General features: G+C 45.5%; 1 protein-coding gene across 1 annotated transcript in view; it reads right to left on the reverse strand.

The window, feature by feature from the left end:
• Positions 1 to 4402: 4402 nt before the first annotated feature.
• APPBP2 (amyloid beta precursor protein binding protein 2) overlaps positions 4403 to 22789 on the reverse strand; it is a 37151-nt gene continuing 18764 nt past the window's right edge. The window contains exons 2-13 of the mRNA XM_081890400.1: positions 19517 to 19605; positions 17066 to 17217; positions 16299 to 16422; positions 13207 to 13375; positions 10395 to 10484; positions 9981 to 10048; positions 9796 to 9901; positions 8411 to 8535; positions 7033 to 7118; positions 6463 to 6653; positions 6166 to 6331; positions 4403 to 5150 (exon numbers count right to left, since the gene is read on the reverse strand). Of these exons, the coding sequence (XP_081746526.1) occupies positions 4897 to 5150; positions 6166 to 6331; positions 6463 to 6653; positions 7033 to 7118; positions 8411 to 8535; positions 9796 to 9901; positions 9981 to 10048; positions 10395 to 10484; positions 13207 to 13375; positions 16299 to 16422; positions 17066 to 17217; positions 19517 to 19605 (1620 nt within the window). The 3' untranslated portion in view covers positions 4403 to 4896. The remainder of the gene's footprint in view (positions 5151 to 6165; positions 6332 to 6462; positions 6654 to 7032; positions 7119 to 8410; positions 8536 to 9795; positions 9902 to 9980; positions 10049 to 10394; positions 10485 to 13206; positions 13376 to 16298; positions 16423 to 17065; positions 17218 to 19516; positions 19606 to 22789) is intronic.

Raw genomic sequence — 22789 nt, forward strand, 5'->3', positions numbered from 1 at the left:
GATTCTCCCAAGACTCATTCATTCTTTTAAAACGGCTTTGTTTCAAGGGCTTCCTGGAAAAATAACAACAAAATAATAATCCATTTCTTAAACGCCGAAGTACACTCCCGTGGAGAAAGTTGCTCAAGAGGCAGGGAGAAGGCAGATTTGTAATATTGAAATGATAGGTTTGTTTTGCGGTGTGATTGTTTGGGGAGAAAGGAAGACTCAATCTGTTTCTAGTGAGCTTATTACCTAGTATTGTGGGGGGAAACAGAGTTGAGAACTCCCTTCTCTTTCTCATGCACAGGAGTGGGATCCCCTAGTGCTGTACATGAAAAATGTGGCCTAGTATATAATGTGAGCACTATTACTAAAATAAAATACTCTTTCAGAAATCAACACCTTGCTTTTAAAATGCCAGCCCCCCCAGCCCCCAGAAAATCAGCAGGAGCTTCAAAGGAAGGGAAAACTCAACATAAATCTAGAGAGGCACATGGTAGCCTTTGCACATGAACCTGGCACAGAAAATTAAACCCATTTCAAAGGAAATTGTTAAAAAAAACACCTCACACAGACACTTCCAATTCTGTCTCCCCTTTTTAGCAGGCTAGAGGATCTGGCTTTGTAAATGCTATATATTTAAAGCACGCGGCTTTCTCCAAAAAATTCCTGGGGGCTGTAGTCTACCTCTCAAAGAGCTACAAAAGTTCCAGGGTGCTTAAGAAACTACAGTTCCCATGATTTTTGTTTGTGCGCAATCTTTAAATTAGTACCTATCATGTGGTTCTTTTTACCTCTGACTCCCAAAGGTTTTTCTTCAAAAGGTCTCTGCTCAAGAGCACAAACCTCAAGAGAATTCCAGATTTCCCAAGGTTTTAGTCTCATTTTTATTTTTAAAAAGAACCTTCTAAAAATTCAAAGAGCAGAAATTGAAAATATCTTCCGGGTTTGTCCAGACATCAACCTTGGTTACACTTACACAACCAACCGAGGACCACTGTTAACATTCACTCATTAAAAGTTAGCACATTCCCAGTGGAAAGGGGGTATTCCTAAGGTACCATTTTTGTTGGCTTCCAAGGTCCTAAGAATTGCAAATAGCAGAGATGTGGAAGCATGGCTCATATGCAACACAGTCAAACCCTGTGTGCTAAGGAAATTGGGTAGCAACAACCAGCTCGGAGACTATCCTGACAGGCAGAAGCGATCTAGATTCTTCTAAAAGATTCGAGGCAAACACTTCCCATTGTCTTCACTTGGGAAAGAAAAGGGGGAAAAAGAGCATTTCAACTAAACCTTTCGTTGTGCGAACTTGGAAAGACCTGGCAAGTCTAAACAACCCTCCGTCACAAATACACACACAAATAAAAGCACCTCGCTTCTTTCCAACATGCAATTAATTGGACATATCCCAGAATGCAGCCAACATGATTTAGACTGGATTGAGGGCGAGGAGAGGGGGAAGAGGAAAGAAGACTATTTTTTTTAACAAAACCAATAACCCATCCATGGTGGTACCTGGCCTAAAGCATGGGAGGCGGAATAAATGGGGGGTTGAAATGCTCAGGAACAACAACTGTAGATAAAAGATAGTGATGTCAAATTGGTGGAAGGGGTTCAACACGGAGGAGCCTTTTCCTTCCTCTGAAAGATCATTTGCAAGCAAGAACCAAGGAGGAACATGCAGGAGAAAATGAGAAAATGAAAGAACTCTGGACTGAACTGCTTCAGGACCGCACTTGGGAGTTGCCCCTTTTCAATGCTCCCATTTGTTATAATCTTGAAATACAAGCGCCCACCCCACCCCCACCAATTAAGCAGCAAGTATACTAGGTATCAAGGCTCAGCCTACGCTGGAGTAATCCCACAGAAGATAATGAGGCTATGCCAGTACTTGCAAGAGAGGAATTCCCTTGAAACCTTGTCTTGAACAAGGTTTAAGGGCTCGTTTTAATACCAAAGGTGGCCTGTAATTATTATTTAAGTCAGCAAGCTTTGCTGGTTTGTATAGTAAGTTACAGCAATCCAATTTATTTATTTGTTTTTGCTCTCTGAGGCAATATAATTGGCATTGTTGTATTAATGGTAGTGTTTTGCAACTTTGGACTTTTCTTTTTTTACTTTCGTCTAGAATGGCAACAGATGTGCTGCAACTTTAGCAATTGGATTAAAGCCTTTGACTCCCAACAACCAATCTATTCTGATGTTTGGTTTATAGCAGCTAAACTGTGGCCGTTGAGATTGGCAAGTGCCAACCTGGTGCCTCCCCCAATGTCTTGGACTCCAACTACCATCAGGCTTGTGAAGACTGAAGGAAGTTGCTAATCTGGCAGCACATGGAGGGGCTCACGTTAGCCCACCCCAGTTCGACACTCAAGCTGTCAGTCAAAAGCAACTTTTAATGGGCACTTACTGGGAAGCCAGCCTGCTGAAGATCTGACATCTGCAGCATTGGGTATCTATGGGGATTACAGTTGCAAAGTTTTATTCTGAGGGACACTTCTGCTAGAAAAAAGTTTTTTACATGGTGGGTGGGGAAATGGCATTTTTATTTCAGAATACTTGTCCAGCTCACGGAGACTTGTGGTTCAGAAATACACCCGGAAAAGCACCACGAAGGGAGGCTGATTGTGGGCCTGCAGCAATAATCCAGGAAGGTCTTCCTACCATGTGTGGTTCTGGTGTCAGAACAAGAGATGCTAAAGCCACAGCTCCAAAAATCAACACCTTTTGTTTCAAGCAGGGTGTTGACGAGATACCCCACCCACCATGCACAGGGAAGGAAGTATCTTTTAAAAAGGCACTATTATATATATATTTTAAAAACAACCCAAAACTATCAGCCTGCAATATTCCAGGTTAAAAGCCAAACACTATTGCTATTAAATGAGGAACTCTCAGCAATTTCCAAAGCCACCGACCACTAACTGTTGATGCACCCTTTTGACGACAGATTGGCCCCCCTTGCCTTCCACCCCCCACCCAAAAACCTCACAAATTAAAGGGAGGAAATGAATGAAACTCATTCCAAACACTAGAGAGGCTTTTTCTCTCTCTCCTGCTTTTCCCTGGGCAACTTATAAACCCCCTGAAAATAGAGGAGAACACCTGACAAAACCCTTAACCACAGAGACACTGCCTGCATCTCTGCGTTAAGAAGTGAGGTAAATAGGAACTCTCCCCCTCCTTCCTTTCCAACCTAGCTCACTATATGCTACATAGGTTCTTTCAAAGTTCATTTACTACCTCGGTGTTTAAAAGATGGTACAATTAAAAGAAAAACCCACAAACCACACATATACCCCGAAATTAAGACAAGCTAGTGAGACAGGCATAGTTATTTTTTTTTGTTTTGCTTTTTAAAAAACATATTATGACAGACATTAAAAATATATATATAAAAAGAACTGAGTTCTGGCTGTTTTTGTTTAACGTAAAAAAAAAATGACGAAGCTGAGAGAGAAAGGAAGAAAGACAGACCTGTTGTGCTTATTCTTTTTTTTTTTTGGCATTATCCATTGACCCCTGCAAGCTGTACAATAAAAAAAAAAGATCATCTGCAGATATTAAAACAAAACCAGATTTTTTTTCCCTTAATGACGACGACCAATCTAATTAGCACAAGCAAGTTATAGCCTCGAGAGAGAGCCAGTTTCAAAGGCAGGGGAAAGGGGAAGGAATAGCATTTGCTATGCTTTGCTTACGGTGCTAAACATCTAGTTTACCTGTGTAAACTTAGTATTTTAAAAAGACATGCCTTTGAAACCGCCGAAGAACGTTGAAGCTCCTAGCTTTGTTATCTAGTACATGTATGTATATAAAGTCTCCATTCATCACTTGAAAATACACCCCTTCGTGAAATAATCCTACCGAGTTTAAAAAAGCAAATGTAAAAGGGCAGAAATTGTGACTTGAAAGCCATTGGTCCGAGACTCTTTTCCTAAGGACGGGCTGGTCCACTTGAAATCTCCCGGTCCTATTACAGAAAACTCTTTTGCCCTGCACGGAAAACAAAAACACAATGAAATAAACCAAGAAAGCTGAGAGACTAAAATATTCTGCCAGTGGTTACCACTTTCAGGTGAACACTGGTCTTTTTTGGGTGCTCTTTGAAAGTGCAAACGGTGGTTCAGATGGAGGCAGAGCAACCAAGCATCACTTCCCAGGAGGAAATTCTTCGCCATGTCTCTTCGTAAGGCAGCAGAAAGCAAGAAGCGAAGATTTCCCCCACCCCTTTTCTTTTTTTCCGTGTGTGTATGAATATCTGTGGTTACTTTTTTCAACAATCGAATAAGTTTTTTCCTTGTTTTTACACTGTATAGCAAGAATAATCATATGGTCGTATAGGACTTCAGACTTGTCACAAGCACTGGTCAGTGGGCACCCTCCTTATCCACCAATTAATAATGCAACTCTCAGAATGGTTTAATGGCTTTATTGCTCTCTTTCCATTCTCGCAGAGATTTCGTGTAAAGTAGCTTCGCTTGGACAAAAAATAAAAAATAAGAGAACATCGTTAGGGGTGTTTATGGGTTTTTTCTTTCTTTTCTTCCTTTATATATATATTTATATATATGTATATGTATCTCTTTCTCTCTCTCTCTCAAGTTGAAAACGTGAGCCAAAACAAAACATGCCGTACTCATGCTGGTAAGAATTTTAGCACACATTCGTCTGTTGTGGTCACTCCATTCAAAGGTGAGATTCCTCCCCTCCCCGAGAAAACAGGGGATTTCTAATGGACTGGACCAGTGTTTCAATGCAATTGCAGCCCCCTCAGAGAGAGAGAGAAAAACACACACAAAAAACTACATGGTTTCAAATTTCACAGTATGACTTTTCCCATGTAAATTTGGGGAGGAGGGAACAGAAGAAGGGGGGAAAAATAGTTGTTGGTAAAATTGACCAAGGTCCTTAGCAAATCTGTCCTTCGGCGGTCTGAGACATCAGGAAAGACTGGACAACTTCTTCAGTGGATTGCAGGCTGGTGCTCACGTCCTCCAGGGCGTCTGTCACTGAAAACTGCCGATCCCGCAACCGGTTCCAGTTGGCCAAAATGTTGTGGTACTCAAAGACCTTCTCGTAATTGCCAATGGAATTGTACAGTTTAATGAGGCCCCTGTAGTCATATTCTAGTCCACTGTAACCTTCCCCAAAAAGCTTCTTCCCTAAAAATAAACAAAATGTGAAGGAGAATTAATGCTGTATGCTTTTCAGTGTTGCCTAATAGAGAAGCCTGCTCTTTTTATTTTATTAAGTAAAAATCCGATACCTTTCAGCTGGAGTACATTTTACCATGTTCTCCGATCTGGAGTGGGGAAACTGTGTCTTCCCCCTCCTCTCCAGATGTTGCCTGACTACAAGTCCCACCCTCCCTGACCACTAGGCATGCTAGCTGGGGCTGATGGCAGGCAACGTCCAGCAGCATATCAAGAGCCACAGGTTCCCCATCCCCGGCCTAAAGGAACAGAGAAGGCATTGCTATTTATACTGGTTCCCGCATGCCCTCGAAAATAAAATCTTGAGTGTGTGGTATCCCCACCACCTCAAATAGACCTGGAAGAAGGAACTACAGTCATACCTCATGTTGCATCTGCTTCAAGTTATGTCTTTTCAAGTTATGTCCTGTGGCAACCCGGAAATACCGGAAAGGTTACTTCCGGGTTTCGCCGCTTGCGCAGAAGTGCTAAATCGCGCCGTGCGCATGCGCAACACTTCTGGATGCGAACGCTTTGAGTTGCAGACGTGCCTCTGGGATGGATTACATCCACAACTCAAGGTTCCACAGTATTTATGATTAAACCAACCAAGATTGGTGGAGAAGGGACAGCATGTGCTCCCTTCAAACATCTTCCCCCAAACCATGTCCAGCATGTTGGACCTCATCACCAGCTAAAACGAAGCACAATTATTTGCTCACAGGCCTCCGCTATTGCCCTAGGTCCTTTACGTTGGGATGGATCCAAATCCTGTGTGCACAGAAAGCCACCTGTCTTTCCCGCCCCCTCTGCAAGAAGCTTCTCTGGAAGTCTGGGAGACACACCTGAAAAGCACTGGTTAGGCAGCAGGGGGCTCTGGTGGGAGAGCATTCTTGTTTCCAGGGGAAAGAGAACCTCACCAACAACCCCCCCCCCAGACAACATCACTGTATATGCATGCTTAGGCTCAAAAGTGTTTACACACCAATTGCTATGGATCTCAAATAAAGCTTTTCGGCGTTTTCGTACTGATTCATGTCGTAGTTGTAGAGCGAGGCAAGGTGTCCCACGGAAAGAGCAACTTCGTAATCTTCTTGGCCGAGAAGCTGCTCCTTGATCTGGATCGCTTTGATGTGCATCTCTTCCGCTTCCTGGAACACGCCCACAAAATTAAGACAAGGGTGAATTGCCGGTCTTTTACTAGATGATTGTCAAGAGAGCCAGAGATACAGTTCAAGGAAGACATGTCAATAATATTTGCTCCCCGCCCCCAAATAATTACCTTAAATTTCCTCATGGACTGGTAAAGCCTGCCAAGGTTACCATAGTGTTTTGCCGTCTGCACATTGAACTCCCCAAAGGCTTTCTTGGCAAGCTGGAGCGAAGACAGGTGTAAGTCGTGGGCTTCCTGGAGTAGCCTTTGTTCTGTCTCCTTATTGTGACAGTCAATTGCAATCTCCTCCAAGATCAGTGCTTGCACAGGAAAGGGGGGAGGAAAGAGACACATTAGAAGACCCAACACCATTAAAGGCGTCAGCTAGGACTCCGAGGAAGTGAATGCTGACCTCTGCATTATCTGAAAAGTCCTTCAGCTCAACTCTAGCCCTTTCCCAACTCCAATTATTGGGCCGCTTTGAAGGTGTACGCAAAGCTCAAACACATCAGCCACTTAGAGCTGAGCCTGCCTTTAGGAAGAGTGAGGCATGGGCCTCAGGTGGAAGATGCTGGACACGGTGGAGGGAGGCACTGTTTTCCCACACATTTCCTTCCCTGCCTGTCCTTGACATTTGCTACAGTACCAGCAGTTATTTCTGCTCCCTAAGCGCCACAGCTAAAAGCAGCATGGAGGTACCTTTAACTCTTTTGGAGGAGGCAAGGAGAAGGTGGTCTTCTGGGAGAATGTGGGTTATGATGCCAATCGCACGCTCCGCATGGAATCTAAGGGCAAGAGCAAACAGGCACACATGAGGGGGAAATCTCTTGGAAAGTTACTGAGTAGTCAACACAGAAACAGCAAGTTCCCAGAAGGGCCATCTAAATCATGCATAGAGGGCTTTGTGGGACTTGCATTAGCATACCGTGGGTTTTGGTAGACACTGGGCAGCTGTTTAGCACATGCTAAGAACACGGGGGGAGGAACAGGATGAAAAAGACTTATGTGAGAGATTCTGGTATGTTTGCAAGACATCTTGGGAAAAGGCACAACTTTCACCTTAGAAACAAAGACTGCATTTGTCTGCCTCGTGGTAAGGAGATGGGAGGAAATTCTCCTCCTGGCAAGGAAATAATTTTTTCTCTCCGTCTCCCATACTCTCTTCAAGATCATCCAACAAACCTAACTGGCAAGTTTAGGGTGGGGGGCAAAGTCTTCTTTGCACAACATGTAAACGCGCAACTCAGCTCATATTTAAGAACTACATTGGCTGCCAGAGGTCACTAGGAATTCTACGTAAGCGAGAGAGGGGGCACCTGGAAGCATATTTTTTACTAGCCTGCTAAGAGACTAGCAGCTTCCATGTCCAAGTTAGTAGTTTATTTGCAAGGCTGTCATGACCACATTTTTAAAATAAGGGTGGGGGACGACAACAAAATGTTGCAGTACCAACTTTTTTGTAAGTAAATAAATGCATGCTTATTGTAAGTAAATAAATGCATGCTTATTGCTGCAGATTATCAATACCAACTCAGCATCATGGAAAGAGTAGAATACAGTCCAGATACTTTTAACAAGGCCAAGGGGGAGGAACAGTAAGAAGCACAGGATCAGGTGCTCAAGATGCAGTGGTGATGGCCTCCCACTTCAATGGCATTAAAAGAGAGATTAGACAAATTCACAGAGCCTAGGGCAACCAATGGCTGCTAGCCATGATGGCTATCTACTATCTCCAGTATTAGAACACTGATATTTTTTTAAACACATTCATATACCATTTAACTGTAAATAAACCCTCAAAGTGTTTTACAGAGAATATAAAACACACGTTGACATTCCTAGCACAGCAGCCCAGGTGGCTCCAAATGTTCTCCAAACAACAGCAGCAACCACAAAAAGCTTTGCCAGCAACAAAGGGGATGGACTTGACTTGCAATCTCTCCCAAGTGAGGTCTGAAGTGGTACAGGGCCAGCAAGACTATACCACATGCTTTTAAACATTTGAATATATATATATATTTTACATTACGCAAGAAGAAAACCTTTGGGTCCAAAAAAGTGTAAACAGAGTACTCACAGTGCATTGTCAAACTTCCCAGAACTGTACTGGTGAACGTAGGAAGAGTAAGCCAGGTCTTCGTGAGCTGTTGCGACATGGATGTTTTTGCCCCCAAATACTGACTGCCTGATGTCTAGCGCGGTCTGAAACAATTTGAGTGAGAGACAATATTCAAGTCAGCTAAATTAGCTAGGATCCGGAAGCTGCCATAGACATTTTTTAAAGCATGGCTTGTGTGGGACAGAAGAAGCATTATTTGAAGTAGTATCTCACACAGCTGTCGACACAAGTCGCCAATGGGTAAAATCTAACTGGAAACATCATGATGATGAGGATTTGTCTTTATCTTAGGACCACCAGGCTTTTGCAAATGAGGCTGGGCTCGCAGGGAGCCTGAGCTGCTGCGTTCTTCTTGGGCAACCTGCATCTGGAGGGCAGCTGAGAAGGACGGGGTGGCTCACAACACCCTGCACACACCCCCCCAATTGTGCCTGAGCAATGGCCCTCTCTGGTAGCATATACCGTAAGTCATAAACTTATTATTTTTGTTATAAAGATCATCTGTCTGCCTAGACATACTTTCACAAAGCCCACATCTTGGAATAAACCAGAGGGACCATATGGCCATGGGCTTCTTTGTTTGTAAATAAAATAATGTTGTGCCATAATGCAAAAGAATGGTTTCTTGCAGTATGTCCGCCTAGTACTTTCAACTCATGGAAAATTGTTTCTAGAAGAGCAATTTGCCAGGCTTTTTGAATACCAGCAATCTAAGTTGTCTAAATCAAATGTCTTCTAGAACTGTGCTAGTTGCTCTTGCTGCTGTTAATAGGTGTCAAATGAGTTCTTTATCTCTTTTTTAGATCTCTATCCACATCTACATATAGATCTAAATGAGCCAGGTAGGGGGAGGGAGTGATGCTCGGTCTTGTTATTAAAGAAATCTCAATTTTAGGGCACTCCCAGCAATTTCAATAATAAAACTTGTGCCCAAAAACCACTGGGAGGGAAGCAAATCCTTTTTAGTTCTCCACCCACAACACTCTGGACCTCTTTTTCGGGTTTCTTACCAAGGGATACTGCTATTTTTTCCTTCTACTATTTTCATAAAATTGCCCATAAAACACTAGAGGAGATTAAGTGAATCCTCTTTTAACCGCCCCAAACTGCAAAGGTTGTTCTTCCAGGAAGATCACTACAGCTTTCCTTCTGAAGTCTGGCAGGATTAATCCGCTACCATGGGGCTACCACGCCTGCAAATTTTATCTGCTTTGGTGAGAAAAGTAAGTACGGTAACAAAACTTCACCTGCAGTAAAGAATTCTGAGCAGAAACAAACACACACATGAACAAAACCACTTAATAGAATCCCAAAGGCATCACAGACGCAGCAAAGGACCTTACCTGATAAATTGCAACCGACTGGCATATATTGTCTACGTTGAGTAAGTAAAACCCATAGTCTAGTAGGGTGTCTGAATATTTTGGGTGTTTGGCTCCAAAGTGCTCCCTGGAAGGTAGGAACACAACTTAGAACCACAAACAAGATGCAGCAGGCAGTAACATTTGGAAACAGGGCATATACTCACCGTGCAAGATATACCGCATGTTTTATTAACTGTTCGGCTTTCTTAAATTCACGTTTTACAACACAAGCCTAAGCAAAGAGGAAGAGAAAGCAGGCATGAGAGACCATGATTATGCAAAGGCATTCTTGCCTGCCTATGGGCAGCCACTGTTCAAGAATGGCCATCGACTCTGCTAAACTGAGTGGAAAGCCTGCCCCATTAAAAAGGGGGAAGACAGAGCAATGAATTGTCAGGAAAAGCATAAAGGTCAACACGTCTGAAATGCTGCTTTTGGAATTCATTTGTTGATTTTTCTCTTTTAGGGCTGATTCTAAACAGTACTATATGCTGCCCACTTTCCTCTGCAAGAAACATGGAATGGATTCCATCCCTGCTCAGCTGCATGCAGGCTATTTGTAGAAAAGTTAGATTTACCTTAGAAGCTTGCCGTAAAACGTCCACGACTACTTTTACTGGCAATCCAACTGAGATCTCCTTCATGGCTTCTATGCACCATTTGTAAGCCTGTGGAGCACCCAAGGATATTGTCAGGATTATTTAAGATTTTATAAAAAGCCTCAAATTTTCTATGTGCTGTGCAGAATTATTTTTTTTTTCCAAATGCAAAAGCAGCTCTTGTTTGCAGGCTTACAATTTGATAGCCAAAGGAAACAGGGAGGGATGATGAAACCAAGCAAATTCAGGTTCCATCAGGGTCACTGTCAATGGTCAATGTGCCATTTGCCAAAAACCCTCAATGCAGCAGGGGATCCATTCAGAAGAGCCTCTTAGACCTGTTCCTCCTCTTCATTGGAAACCTGCTGGTTCACCCTGCCTCTCAATAACAGAAGTAGCGAGCAGGAGGAGGAGCTGCCACTGTCTTCATCCTCACTGGCTCTGTCTGGCACAAATGAGGAAGCAGAAGCAGCAGTGGCAACAATGGCAGAGAGAAGGCACACTCAGTGAGGGAAGCAGAGGGTGGAATTGAGGGCGTCAAGCCCAAGGGCTGCCCATCAAAACCGGTAAAAGGTAAAGGTACCCCTGCCCGTACGGGCCAGTCGTGACCGACTCTAGGGTTGCGTGCTCATCTCGCTCTATAGGCCGGGAGCCGGCGCTGTCCGAAGACACTTCCGGGTCACGTGGCCAGCGTGACGAAGCTGCACTGGCGAGCCAGCACCAGCGCCGCACACGGAAATGCCGTTTACCTTCCCGCTAGGTAAGCGGTCCCTATTTATCTACTTGCACTTAGGGGTGCTTTCGAACTGCTAGGTGGGCAGGAGCTGTGACCGGACGGCGGGAGCTCACCCCACCGCGGGGATTCCAACCGCCGACCTTACGATCAGCAAGTCCTAGGCACTGAGGTTTTACCCACAGCGCCACCCGCGTCCGTGGGTACTGGGTTCCAATATCTCAATACACACAAACACATGACTTTATTCACTGAAGTACCGCTCTGCCTTTTGAACTAAACCTCTATGGAGATGAGAGTGTAATCTCTAATGAAAATCAAAGAGAAGGCTGGGAGTGGGGAGGCAGGTGCAGAACCCCCAATGGGGCTTGCAGATCCCTTCTCCTGTCCTGACTTCCAAGCCTGGCCGTTCAAATAAAGTTTAGGAGCAGTTGCTTAGCAGGAGCCTCACTGCCCCACCACTTATCTTTCAACCTTTGGCCTCCAGTCCTTAATCCAGCACCTAAGATGTTCACAGAAATCTAAACAGAGGCTCCCAAGAACTTGGCTTTCAAACTCTGAACTGCGAGAATCTGCTGTTCTAGCAAGACTATCAGATGTTGCGATGGTGTGGCTGGGTGTCTGTCGAGGTGTAAAGCTGAAGTCAAGAGCAGAGGAACAGGCAGTCCTAGGGAAAGACACTCTGGCAAACTGCATGGAGCCAAGAGTCCTGCAAGAGATCATGGAGCCACCAATCTCCAGGGTGATGGAAGGGCTGTAGCCCAGTGGTAGAGTGTCTGCTATGCATGCAGAAGGTCCCTGTTTCAAACCCTGGCATTTCCAGGTAGAGCCAGGGCAGACTCCCTATCTGAAACGCTGGAGAGCCGCTGCCAGTCAGCGTAAGAGAATACTTAGCTAGATGGCCTGACTCAATATAGGGCAGCTTCCTATGTTCCTAAATTGTTTGTTCCCAGCTGAGGATTTAAACACTATCCCAACAAAGGCTGGGAAAACACTTCGGTGCCTGCAAACTCTGGCACTTGAACCTGAGCCAAGTGCTAGCTTTAGCCAAATGCTAATTTTATTTGGCACCACCTTACCAGCTGGAATTCTGTCACCAAACCTCAGTGAAACCTGCTTTTGTCTGCCCACGCGCTGCTGCCAAGTGAACCCACAGAACACTTTGTACTGGAAAGAATAGCTGGCCTGTTCTTACTACATAGGAAGCTGCCTTGTACCAAGTCACTGGCCTGCCTAGTTCAGCACTGTCTACACAGAAGGGTTTCAGGTGGAGGCCTCTCCTAGTTTGGCTAGAGATGCCATCGGGGATTATTATTAAATATATTCATACTCCGTCTGTCTCCCAAGTTGGGATTCAAAACAGCTTACATTTTAAAAACATAGCTGTGAGACACAAATTACCGTATTTTTTGCTCTATAAGACTCACTTTTTCCCTCCTAAAAAGTAAGGGGAAATGTGTGTGCGTCTTATGGAGCGAATGCAGGCTGCGCAGCTATCCCAGAAGCCAGAACAGCAAGAGGGATCGCTGCTTTTGCTGCGCAGCGATCTCTCTTGTTCTGGCTTCTGAGATTCAGAATATTTTTTTTATTGTTTTCCTCCTCCAAAAACTAGGTGTGTCTTATGGTCTGGTACGTCTTATAGAGCGAAAAATACCGTAATAAAGGCAAGCTAGTTAAAAACAACAGTTAAAATACGGCAAAACACATTTCGAACTGGCATTAAAATACTGATTGCCCTGACAGCGGTCAACATGGTCTGCACCTGGTTTTCAAAGGCCTATCTGAATAGGAAGGCCTTAGCCTGCTATCGGAAAGACAGCGATGAAGGAGCCAGTCTAGCCTCTCTTGGGAGGGAATTCCACAATATGGGAGTAGCTACAGAAAAGGCTCTCTCATGTCACCACCAACCATGCTTCTGGTGTTGATGGGACCGAGGGAAGGTGCTCAACTGAGGATCTTAGCACCCAACTGAAGCTTCTGCATACAAAAGACATGCTCTGCCACTGAGCTTCTTCCATGTGGAGATGTTCTAGGCTGGATTCTGCGAAAGACGCTCACCTCATCGTAATGGCTCTTTGCAAAGAGCAGGGCACACAGCTCCCCATATAGAGCAGCTTTGTTGGCTTGCTGGCCGTGCTTTGCTAGCTTGTCCATGTAAGACTGCGCTAATTTGAACGTTTCTTCTCCCAGGTGGTATTTACAGTTGCCATTCCGGACGTGCAGCAACCTAGGGCAAGACACAAAAGGATCTTGAAACCTTGAGTGGGAAAGTTGCTGAGCGATTCAGACTATTAAAAGGCGATTACTGGCTTTGCGATCGTGCATCCTCAAATGAAAGAAGGAAGCTTCTCATCAATGTTAAATAATATTTTAACATCCTAAGTAATTACTTTAACACATGCCGCCAAACCACAGGCAGGAAGACAGGTTCAGAGGCAGCAGCCTGGTTCAGATGCAAGAATGTTGGTTCGACAAAGCATTGTTTACTGGGTAAAGAAGTAGTATTTTGCCCATGTGTTCCTCTTCCCCTCTCCTGGATGACGCAATGCAAGACCTCGGCGGTTTGTTAAACCAGCTTCCAGTGACTGGGTTGGCCTTTGACTACAGACCAAGATAGGAAACCAATTCTAGTTTGTAGTCAGGGATTAAACCACAGTTGTCCAATTCAGATGGAATAGGAAACTCTGGTTTGACAAACCAAAATGTTTTGCATTGTGGTGCACAGGAAAAGTGTAATGAGCTCATTGTCGAGCCAGTATATCACAGAATACCAGATGCATTTTAAAAGCGTGCATTAAAAACACAGGATTGAAAAATAAAACAAAACCCATTCTTATTGGAAAAGAGATACTGCCCCCGACCTCAATTACAGATTAAAAATATGGCATACTGCAGATGTGTCTGAGGTATTTTGCTTTCTGAAGACTTAAAGGGAGGATAATACTGATGGATTTATGAGAAAGTAGATTTTGCTTGTGGCATCGTAGAACAATGAATTACAAGAGTTTACACAGCTCTGTGTGTGTGTGTGTGTGTTTTATTTATTGTGAAGTGCTATGATTAATGAGTGGTTAATGTATTAATCGTATGAGTTGTACATTTTGTAATACTTTTTTTTTAAAAAGCACATTACTTTCCCACCTTTTTTCTGAATACACCAAAGGATTGTACTTTGGACACATGTATTTTTAATGGTTGTAAACTTCTTTGAATTTTTAAAATGAAATTCCAGTATAGAATTTTTTTTTTTGTAAAACAATAAAGAGATAAAACATATGGTGTGTACGCAGCCTGCATGTGTCTGAAAGCACTGGAAAGAGTGCCACCACAACCACCCTCCTGTTCTAATAGCCTCCCCTCACCCACTTTAAGATGCCTTTAAACAACCAGGACATGTCTGCTCCAGAGCAACCAAAGAAGCTTCTCCCCATGACAGAGCAGGCAAAAAGGAAAAACTTTTTTTTGGGGGGGAATGGGGGAGTGGTAAGATATCTGAAAGTTCATTCCCACCATTGATCTCAATTCCTAGGCAAGTGAAAGTTACTCTGTTTAATCCACCTTAACCATTCGGTCCAGTCGTGACCGACTCTGGGGTTGCGGCGCTCATCTTGCTTGCCAGAGCAGCGCACAGAAACGCCGTTTACTTTCCCACCGGAGCGGTACCTATTTATCTACTTGCACTCTGACGTGCTTTCGAACTGCTAGGTTGGCAGGAGAGTAATTTATTAGGGAAAGCCTAAAAGTGGATATAAAGCATTCAACGAAGCCCCGAGCAGGTGAGTGTGTTCTTGCAAGGACGACTAGGAATAATTCCAAACAGCCATCTTGTACTGGAATGCTATTAATGTATTGAGTTGCACATATTAATAAAACAGGAATAGGGTCTGTCTCCTCTTCCAGCCTTTTTTTTTTAAACGACAAAGTCCTCTGCCAGTTCTGCAGTACAAGGATCTGCAGGAAATCACAGCTAAGCATTAAGTCAGCACAATCCCCCAAGAGTCAATAACAAGCAGGCGGAGGACGATGGGGGCGGAGGGGGGGGGGACAGCAGTGACCTGGCAGGAAATGTCACCTTGTTTGCACATCAGCAGCACACAGCAAGACTGATTGAGACCATGGCCCTGAACATGCAGTCCGTACTTCCCAGGCCTCCGATTTATTTGTTTTTTAAACAAGTGCAGACCAGGCAACAAAGAGGTCCTTGGGACACTGGAGGAAGAACGGGTTCCTTACCTGTAAGTGTTGTTCTCTGAATGAGGAATCATGGGGTGCAGTCACACCCACGGGGTGCAAATGACCCCAAAGAACCATCACCATGAGCTTTGTATCATAAGGCTTCCTGCTACGGATAGTCTCATTTGGCCCTTGTCAGCCACTAGTTTTATGGAAGAGCAACTCTGGGAATGGGGAGGGTGAGTGATCGGCTAACCGTACACACTCACAGATGCACATCATCTCCCAAGATTGCTTGCCGATGAATCCCACTCCAGCAGCCATTGTGCAGGACTGGCAGGAAACCCTGGGTAGGTCCAATTTGGACATATGGGTCTCCAGAGGGCAATCCCAGAAGAATGTAAGGAGAGCTCTGCTGGCTCAGATAAGCGGCCCACCTGGTCCACTGCTTTTTCCTTAAATTGGCCAAGCAGGTGCCCATGGGAAGCCTGCAGGCAGGACCTGAGTTCAGCAGCACTCTCCCTCCTTGAGATTCCCAGCAACTCGTATCCACAGGTATACTTTCTCAGACTGTAGAAAGTAGAACATAGCCATCGCTGCAGGAGTCACTGGCTGCTCTGGAATTTGTTTGGCCCCTTTTAAAGCCATCTAAGCCATGGAGCAGAAATGTATGTGCTTTAGAGTGCAGGATGAAGCAGAAACACAGACCATGGCAACCAGAGGGAAGGACAGGAAGCAAAAGGTGTGCTAACCTGCCTGACCCCTGCACTAGCTGTTCTCTGTCCTGTGAGAGTCACTGTCGCTGGGGACGGAAAGGCACTAGGAAAGGCCTCCACTATCTACACAGGTGGCCTCCATGAACAGCAGCCCATTAACTAGTCATCATGGCCACTTCATAATTTACTCGCGTTAAGCACAGACACACCCTGCAGCACGAGCATCTCACCCCTTTGCTAAAAAATGGGGACAGGGCTTACCTCACGCAACACTCGACCGCACGAAACCAGTGGAGCATCTCGTCGTGAAGTGTACATAACTGAAGGCAGGAGAGGAAGACCTTCTCAGCATCGCTGTACCAGCCGGCGTCCGAGAGGAAGCCTCCTGCAAAGGCAATGGACATGGACAAGGTGTTGTGCAACCAGGGCGCCATTACCATAGACAAGGGCCCATGCTTTATTTATTTACTATTGTTAGCAGTTGGGCAATTCTCTGGATCCAAGCCATGCAGTATTGACTTTCTTTTGAAGAAAGGAATTGAGCAATTTATTTACTTTCTCTCCCCTCCCCCCAGCAGTTTTTTTCTCTCTTTCAAACTTGGGTCCCCAGCTGTTGCTGGACTACAACTCCCATCATCACTGGTGATGTTAGCTAGGAGTGATGGGAGTTGTAGTCCAACAACAGCTGGGGACCCAAGTTTGAGAAACAGTGTTCTATAGGCTGCTCCCCTTCTCGCTTCACTCGCCAACACTGCCTACTCCTTACCCCTCTGAACCTCCACTCGCTGGCCTAGGCCAGGTCCCCGTTTGCCTCCATCTCTGGTTCCCTCTTCCTCGCCCAGTTTATGGTCATGCTGTAATTTGCAGTACCGCCTTTCAGCAGCCATGCGAACTGCAGCATGACGACATCCTTAGTAAAATATGTAATAGGAGAGAAAGAAAATCTTATTTCAGTTTCTTCTTCATGTGCCTCTTACTGAGTTCCAAGCAAGCAAGATAGATTAATATCCTATTTCACCCACAGTTACCTAAGACAAATCCAATCTGGATAGCTTTTTCTTTTACAGTAGCATCTGATTCGGCTATGTAGGAACACCTCCTGCTGAACGAATAGGCCAACACAGATGCCACCTTTACTCCATGGTCCATCAATGCCTGAAAACAGTGATGTAGTAGATGTCTGAAAGGGAAACAGAAGGAAGAGGGAGAAGATAAAAATGTTTTACCTCCTTCCAACAAACACTTTGTGCCTGCAGTCCAAAGGTGTGCTTACCGGGGATAAGCTCCAATGAGTTTAAGGGGCTTGCTCCTTGGAAACTGCAATGTGAGTTTCTGTTTTAACCAACAGGCACTGAACTATCAAGCCATTTACTAAAGCAGTGGTTTTCAACCAGTGTGCTGTAGCACCCTGGGGTGCCGTGAATATTGGTCAGGGGTGCTGCGGGCAACACAAGCCTCTGACCCTCTTTCCTTCCCTCCTTTCTCTGATGCCCTCGCGTCTCTGCCTACCAAAGGCTTGCACAACTGGTTGGCGAGGCAGTTCAGAGGCCAGGGACAGCAGCAGTAGCTGCCCAGAGTACTCCTAAGGAGAGGGGAGGAGGCTGAGGGAACACTCCACAAAGGAGGGTGTTTGAAAAAGGGTGAGAGGCTTCCAGCTCTGCAGGCAAGGGGTGACATAAGTGGGCTCCTGAGCCCCACAGGGGTGCCCCTAAAGAATGTAGTTGGTTAAGGGAGCCATGGACTCAAAAAGGTTGAAAAACTCTGTACTAAAAAATAAAGAGACCACAAATTACAATCTGGTTAAGCCCTTTGGAACAGATGCATTCCCTGCCCTCCCTGTATCCATGGGTGATATCCAATGCTAGTCCTACTCAGAGCAGACCCACCAAAGTTAATAGGTATGACTAACTTACAGTCATTTCTATGTTAGGACTTAGTTGGATACAACACCTTCTCTCTTTGCCATAATACAGGAACTCAGAAAAGCTTAACATTCATCAATGATTAGCACGTACACACTCAAACACAAACAGCTGCCGCATTTTACAGCACAGAACAGATTTATGCTGTGTCCTTGAGATGGGGTGGGGTAGAAGACACCCCCCCAAACCCTGCAATTTTCACAAAAAAATCCAAAATGCCACCTCCAGCCCAGATTTGCAAAAACAGGAAGCAATCCATCACCCGGAATTCCTGCTACAGCCAATATCAGCCACATGAATTATGTGAGCACCACAAGGCTGAGAGCTCTTAATCAATCAAACTTCCACCACCCCGACACAAAAGCAGCTGCCGGAGCCTGTTAACAGGGCTGTTAAGCAGAAGAACATAAACATGCTTTGGGGAGAATTTTGCTTTTCTTCCCCCCACCCCCACAAACCTTTCCTTGCCCACAGTAGCAGAGGATACCAAATCCAGTTAGAGAAAGCTTCTTTAGTTTTGTTTATTTGTGGTTGCCTGTGATTCCCTTCCTCTCTCCTATGTTCTCTGACATACATAGAGAACTTGGGAGAGTTGTGTCTGTGTCTTCTTTTGTGTTTAAATTTTGTTCTGGACTCAAGACAGGAAAGCTCAAAAGAGAGCATACATAGAAGAGGAAAAGCTCATTAGTAGATTCTGACCATTGCCTGCCTAGGACCAGGGAGATGTCGCCCCCTCTGTCTTAAACTAAGCTTTAAAGAAAGCTTCTACTGTAGATACATTTAGCTATGGGTTCTGCTAAACCCAATGGTGCTTACATTTATTAGGATTACACTATGGTGCTGGAGGAGACTCTTGAGAGTCCCATGGACTGCAAGAAGATCAAACCTCTCCATACTGAAGGAAATCAACCCTGAGTGCTCACTGGAAGGACAGATTGTGAAGCTGAGGCTCCAGTACTTTGGCCACCTCATGAGAAGAGAAGACTCCCTGGAGAAGACCCTGATGTTGGGAAAGATGGAGGGCACAAGGAGAAAGGGACGGCAGAGGACGAGATGGCTGGATAGTGTTTTCGAGGTTACCAGCATGAGTTTGACCAAACTGCGGGAGGCAGTGGAGGACAGAGGTGCCTGGCGTTCTCTGGTCCATGGGGTCACGAAGAGTCGGACACGACTAAACGACTAAACAACAACAACATATGGCATATTTGTGATAAACCTCTAGCTTAAAATCTTTACAAAGCTATGTCTTTTAAGTCAGAACATGACTACTGTATTTACATGGTGGTAGCCAAGCTAACCAATAGGAAGTCATGGCTGAAAGCAGCTGCAAAACACAAATTTATTGGGCAGGGCACTTTATGCAGAAGGGTGGGTGCTATCCAGTCACATTCTAAGCACTAAGCACCCACTGATTCTGACCAGAGAGTTAAGCACTGAAACTGGTGGGGTTCAAAAACGCTCAGTGGTGATTGGGCTGCATCCAGTTATGTTTTATAGGGGGAAATGTTCATCTTGCAAAGTGAGAGGAGCTGCCATTTTTTGTAAGCAGTGACTTACCTTTTATCTAAAGCTCGAAGCACCTTTGCAAAAACTTCCAGTTCGCAGAATTCACTACCCAGCTGGCATAGTCGGCCTTGTTGGTAAAGCTGCAGGAAGAGGGAGAAAAGAGTTTTGTGAGTTGTACTGAGGGACAGAAATATCAAGCCAGGAGTGTGGCACACTGTTTGTTCTAGCTCAGGGCATGGCTGCTTTCCGCTGATGAACAGGGTCACAAAACATTGCTCCTCACACAAAATCAGGCTACTTGGTACACCTAATGACCAGTGGTGTATTTTTATGGTGTCTACCACCCCGGGCAGAAGTGGTACCAGTATATCCTCCCAGGAACTTGTTCATGCGCAACCTCAAGAGAGCACACAAGCACCAAATTCCTTCCTCTTTGCATGTGTGTTGGGGATACCTTGACTCAACTTTGGAGTGCAAGTCCCAAAGGCCTCACAATCCCATGTGGTAGTGTGCTCTTTCTCTCCATCCGCTGCCCGTCTCCTTCCTCAGGTGTGGTTTTGGAAGCAGTAGTGGTGGCGGCAGGGCAAAGCCTCTCCTAGGCATGCGAGACCCGCCTTGCACCCTGGGGTGGTCACTGCAGGTGGTATGCACATGGCAATAGAGAGCGATACAAATGCCACCTTCTCAGCTTTGCTGCCCTAGGCAACTGCCCCATTTGCCCTCCCATAAACATGTCTCTGCTCATGGTTTAAGCTTAACCTAGCAAGTTATCTGTCTGGTCCCATCCACTTTGCCAGCTGTGATGGTATCGCTGGGCCACAAGGGGCAAAGTTATATGGCAAGGGCAGTGAGTTGCATAGCTTTGCTTGCCAGAATTAATCACAAGGAGGAGAGGAAGGAACCTACAAGATAAAAAAAGCTTTCTGGATTGTAGAGTATTTGTTCTTTGTAACACTCATGTGAGCCATCAGCCTTTGACAGCTTTTTTCGCTTCGCTTTGCCAAGTAAAGTGCATTACTTCCACACACACACACCCCTCAGTACACAGAGGATAAGCCAGCAAAATTTTGTTTACTACGTTGCATGTTTTTCTGAAGTCCAGCAGTCTGCCCCATTCTCTGGGGACTGAAGCTACTAGAAAAAGCACTGTTGTAAAAAATGTCTACATCAGGAAAATATTGTTTAAGGGTTTTCTTTTTTTTAAAGGACTGCGTTTTGTTAGTACAGTGGTACCTCGGGTTAAGTACTTAATTTGCTCTGGGGGTCCGTTCTTAACCTGAAACTGTTCTTGACCTGAAGCACCACTTTAGCTAATGGGGCCTCCCACTGCCACCGTGCCGCTGCTGCACGATTTCTGTTCTCGTCCTGAAGCAAAGTTCTTAACCCAAGCTACTATTTCTGAGTTAGCGGAGTCTGTAACCTGAAGTGTATGTAACCCGAGGTACCACTGTATAAGTGCAGCTTGCTAAGTCAGAGCATGGGTTCACTGAACTCTTGTATTGTCTACATTGACCAGCAGAAGCATATCAGATTTTCAGACGGAATTTTTTGACAGCCTTACGTGGAGGTTCTGGAGATTGAACCTGGAACCATCTGCATGCAAAGCAGGTGCTCTACCACTCAGCTATGGTCTCTCCCCTGTGGCTATAGGAAGCTGGCTTATACTAGCTCAGACTACTGGTCCATCCAGCCCAGTGTTGTCTACTTTGACTGGCAGCAATTCTTCCAAGATCTCTGGTTGGGAAGGGGCTCTGTTATCAGCTGCTACTGGACCCATATTTAAACAGAGACAACCAAGGATTGAACCTGGGACCTTTTGCACGCAAAGCATTTGCTCTACCATCCCGTCCCAGGAAGTCTGGCTTGTAAACAGTCCAGTATTGACTTGCCCATGGCGAAAAAGAACTGCTTCCAGGCAATAGGGAAAGAAAGCTTGTTCAGGCATCGAGCCAAATCATGCTTTGTGCTAACAAGGGTTTAAACATCTGCCCTTCTATAGTGATAGCCTGACAATTCAGACATCACACCAAAGTGACCAAACCATGGCTTTCAAACTATGGTTTCAGATTTTGGTTTGCCAGCTAATTGCAAACGGTGGTTTGTCACTTCACAGAGACGGCAGAAAGCCACAGTTAAGCTTCCTTAACCATGATATGGCTCAATTTATTATAAACTAAACCCTGAGAGGTTTCTGTCCCCCACTTCCTTTCTGTGTTGTCATGCCACAAATGACTTACATCGAACATGCCTGTAGGGTACTTAAAAACAACAATATCAGTGTACGAGCCAGTAGCTTTTAATAGACATTGGCAAGACTGTTTCACTATGCTTCTATGTCAGGGGTCACCAGCAAAACTGGAGAAACTTGCCAAAGGCATGATACACACACACTGCAACCAAGCATTCAGAACAAACTATTTCAAAGGCAACAAGAAAAACTTTTAAGCTTACTTTCTGCAGGGGGAAGAATCCTGGGGACGCCAGGGAAGACCCCTGGGGGCATGTGGGCACCACACTGGCAACCCCATGCTCTGACAGGGGTTGGCAACGTGCGGCCCATGGGCCGGATGCAGCCCATGAAGACCGTTTTACAGGCCCACGAGCTGCCCCTGAACCGAGCCGCCCGCTTGGCAAGTCCCTCACATGCTGCGCTAAACTGGCATAGGGACTTGCTGAGCGGAAATTGCGTCTGCACACATGCAGATACTAGAAATTGCATCTGTGCATGTCCGCTTCTGTGCAGGGGCGATTTTCGGCGTCTGGGCATGCGCAGAAGCAATTTCCGGTGCCGCGGACATGTGCAGACGCAATATCCGGCGTTGCACTGCACCAGTCCAGCCCACACACGATCTCCATGGGAGTGATCTGGCCCATTGCCAGTAAACCCTGCTGACGCCAGCTCTATGACAACCTCTTCTCATGCCCCTGTGGGGGCAGTGTGATGATGCACCTCTCTTTGGGGCGCGGGGAGGGGGGAGACCAGGGGTGGTAGCTGCGGCTGCCCAGAGGACTCCAAGTAGAGAGGGGAGAGGGGAGGAGGCTGAGGGAACACTCCACAAGGGAGGGTGTTCGAAAAAGGGTGAGAGGCTGCCAGCTCTGCAGGCAAGGGAGCCCCGATGGGGTGCCGCAGAAAGAATGTAGTTGGTCAAGGGAGCACTGGACTCAAAAAAGTGAAAACCTCTGCTCTTTGTAGTACAGTCATACCTCAGGTTACAGATGCTTCAGGTTGCGTTTTCTCGGTTTGTGGGCCGCCGAAACCCGTAAGTACTGAATGGGTTACTTATGGGTTTTGGCGGTCGCACATCCCGCACGGATCATGTTCGC

The sequence above is a fragment of the Podarcis melisellensis genome, assembly GCF_964234715.1.
Source record: "Podarcis melisellensis genome assembly, chromosome: 15".
In the NCBI taxonomy this organism is placed as follows: domain Eukaryota; kingdom Metazoa; phylum Chordata; class Lepidosauria; order Squamata; family Lacertidae; genus Podarcis; species Podarcis melisellensis.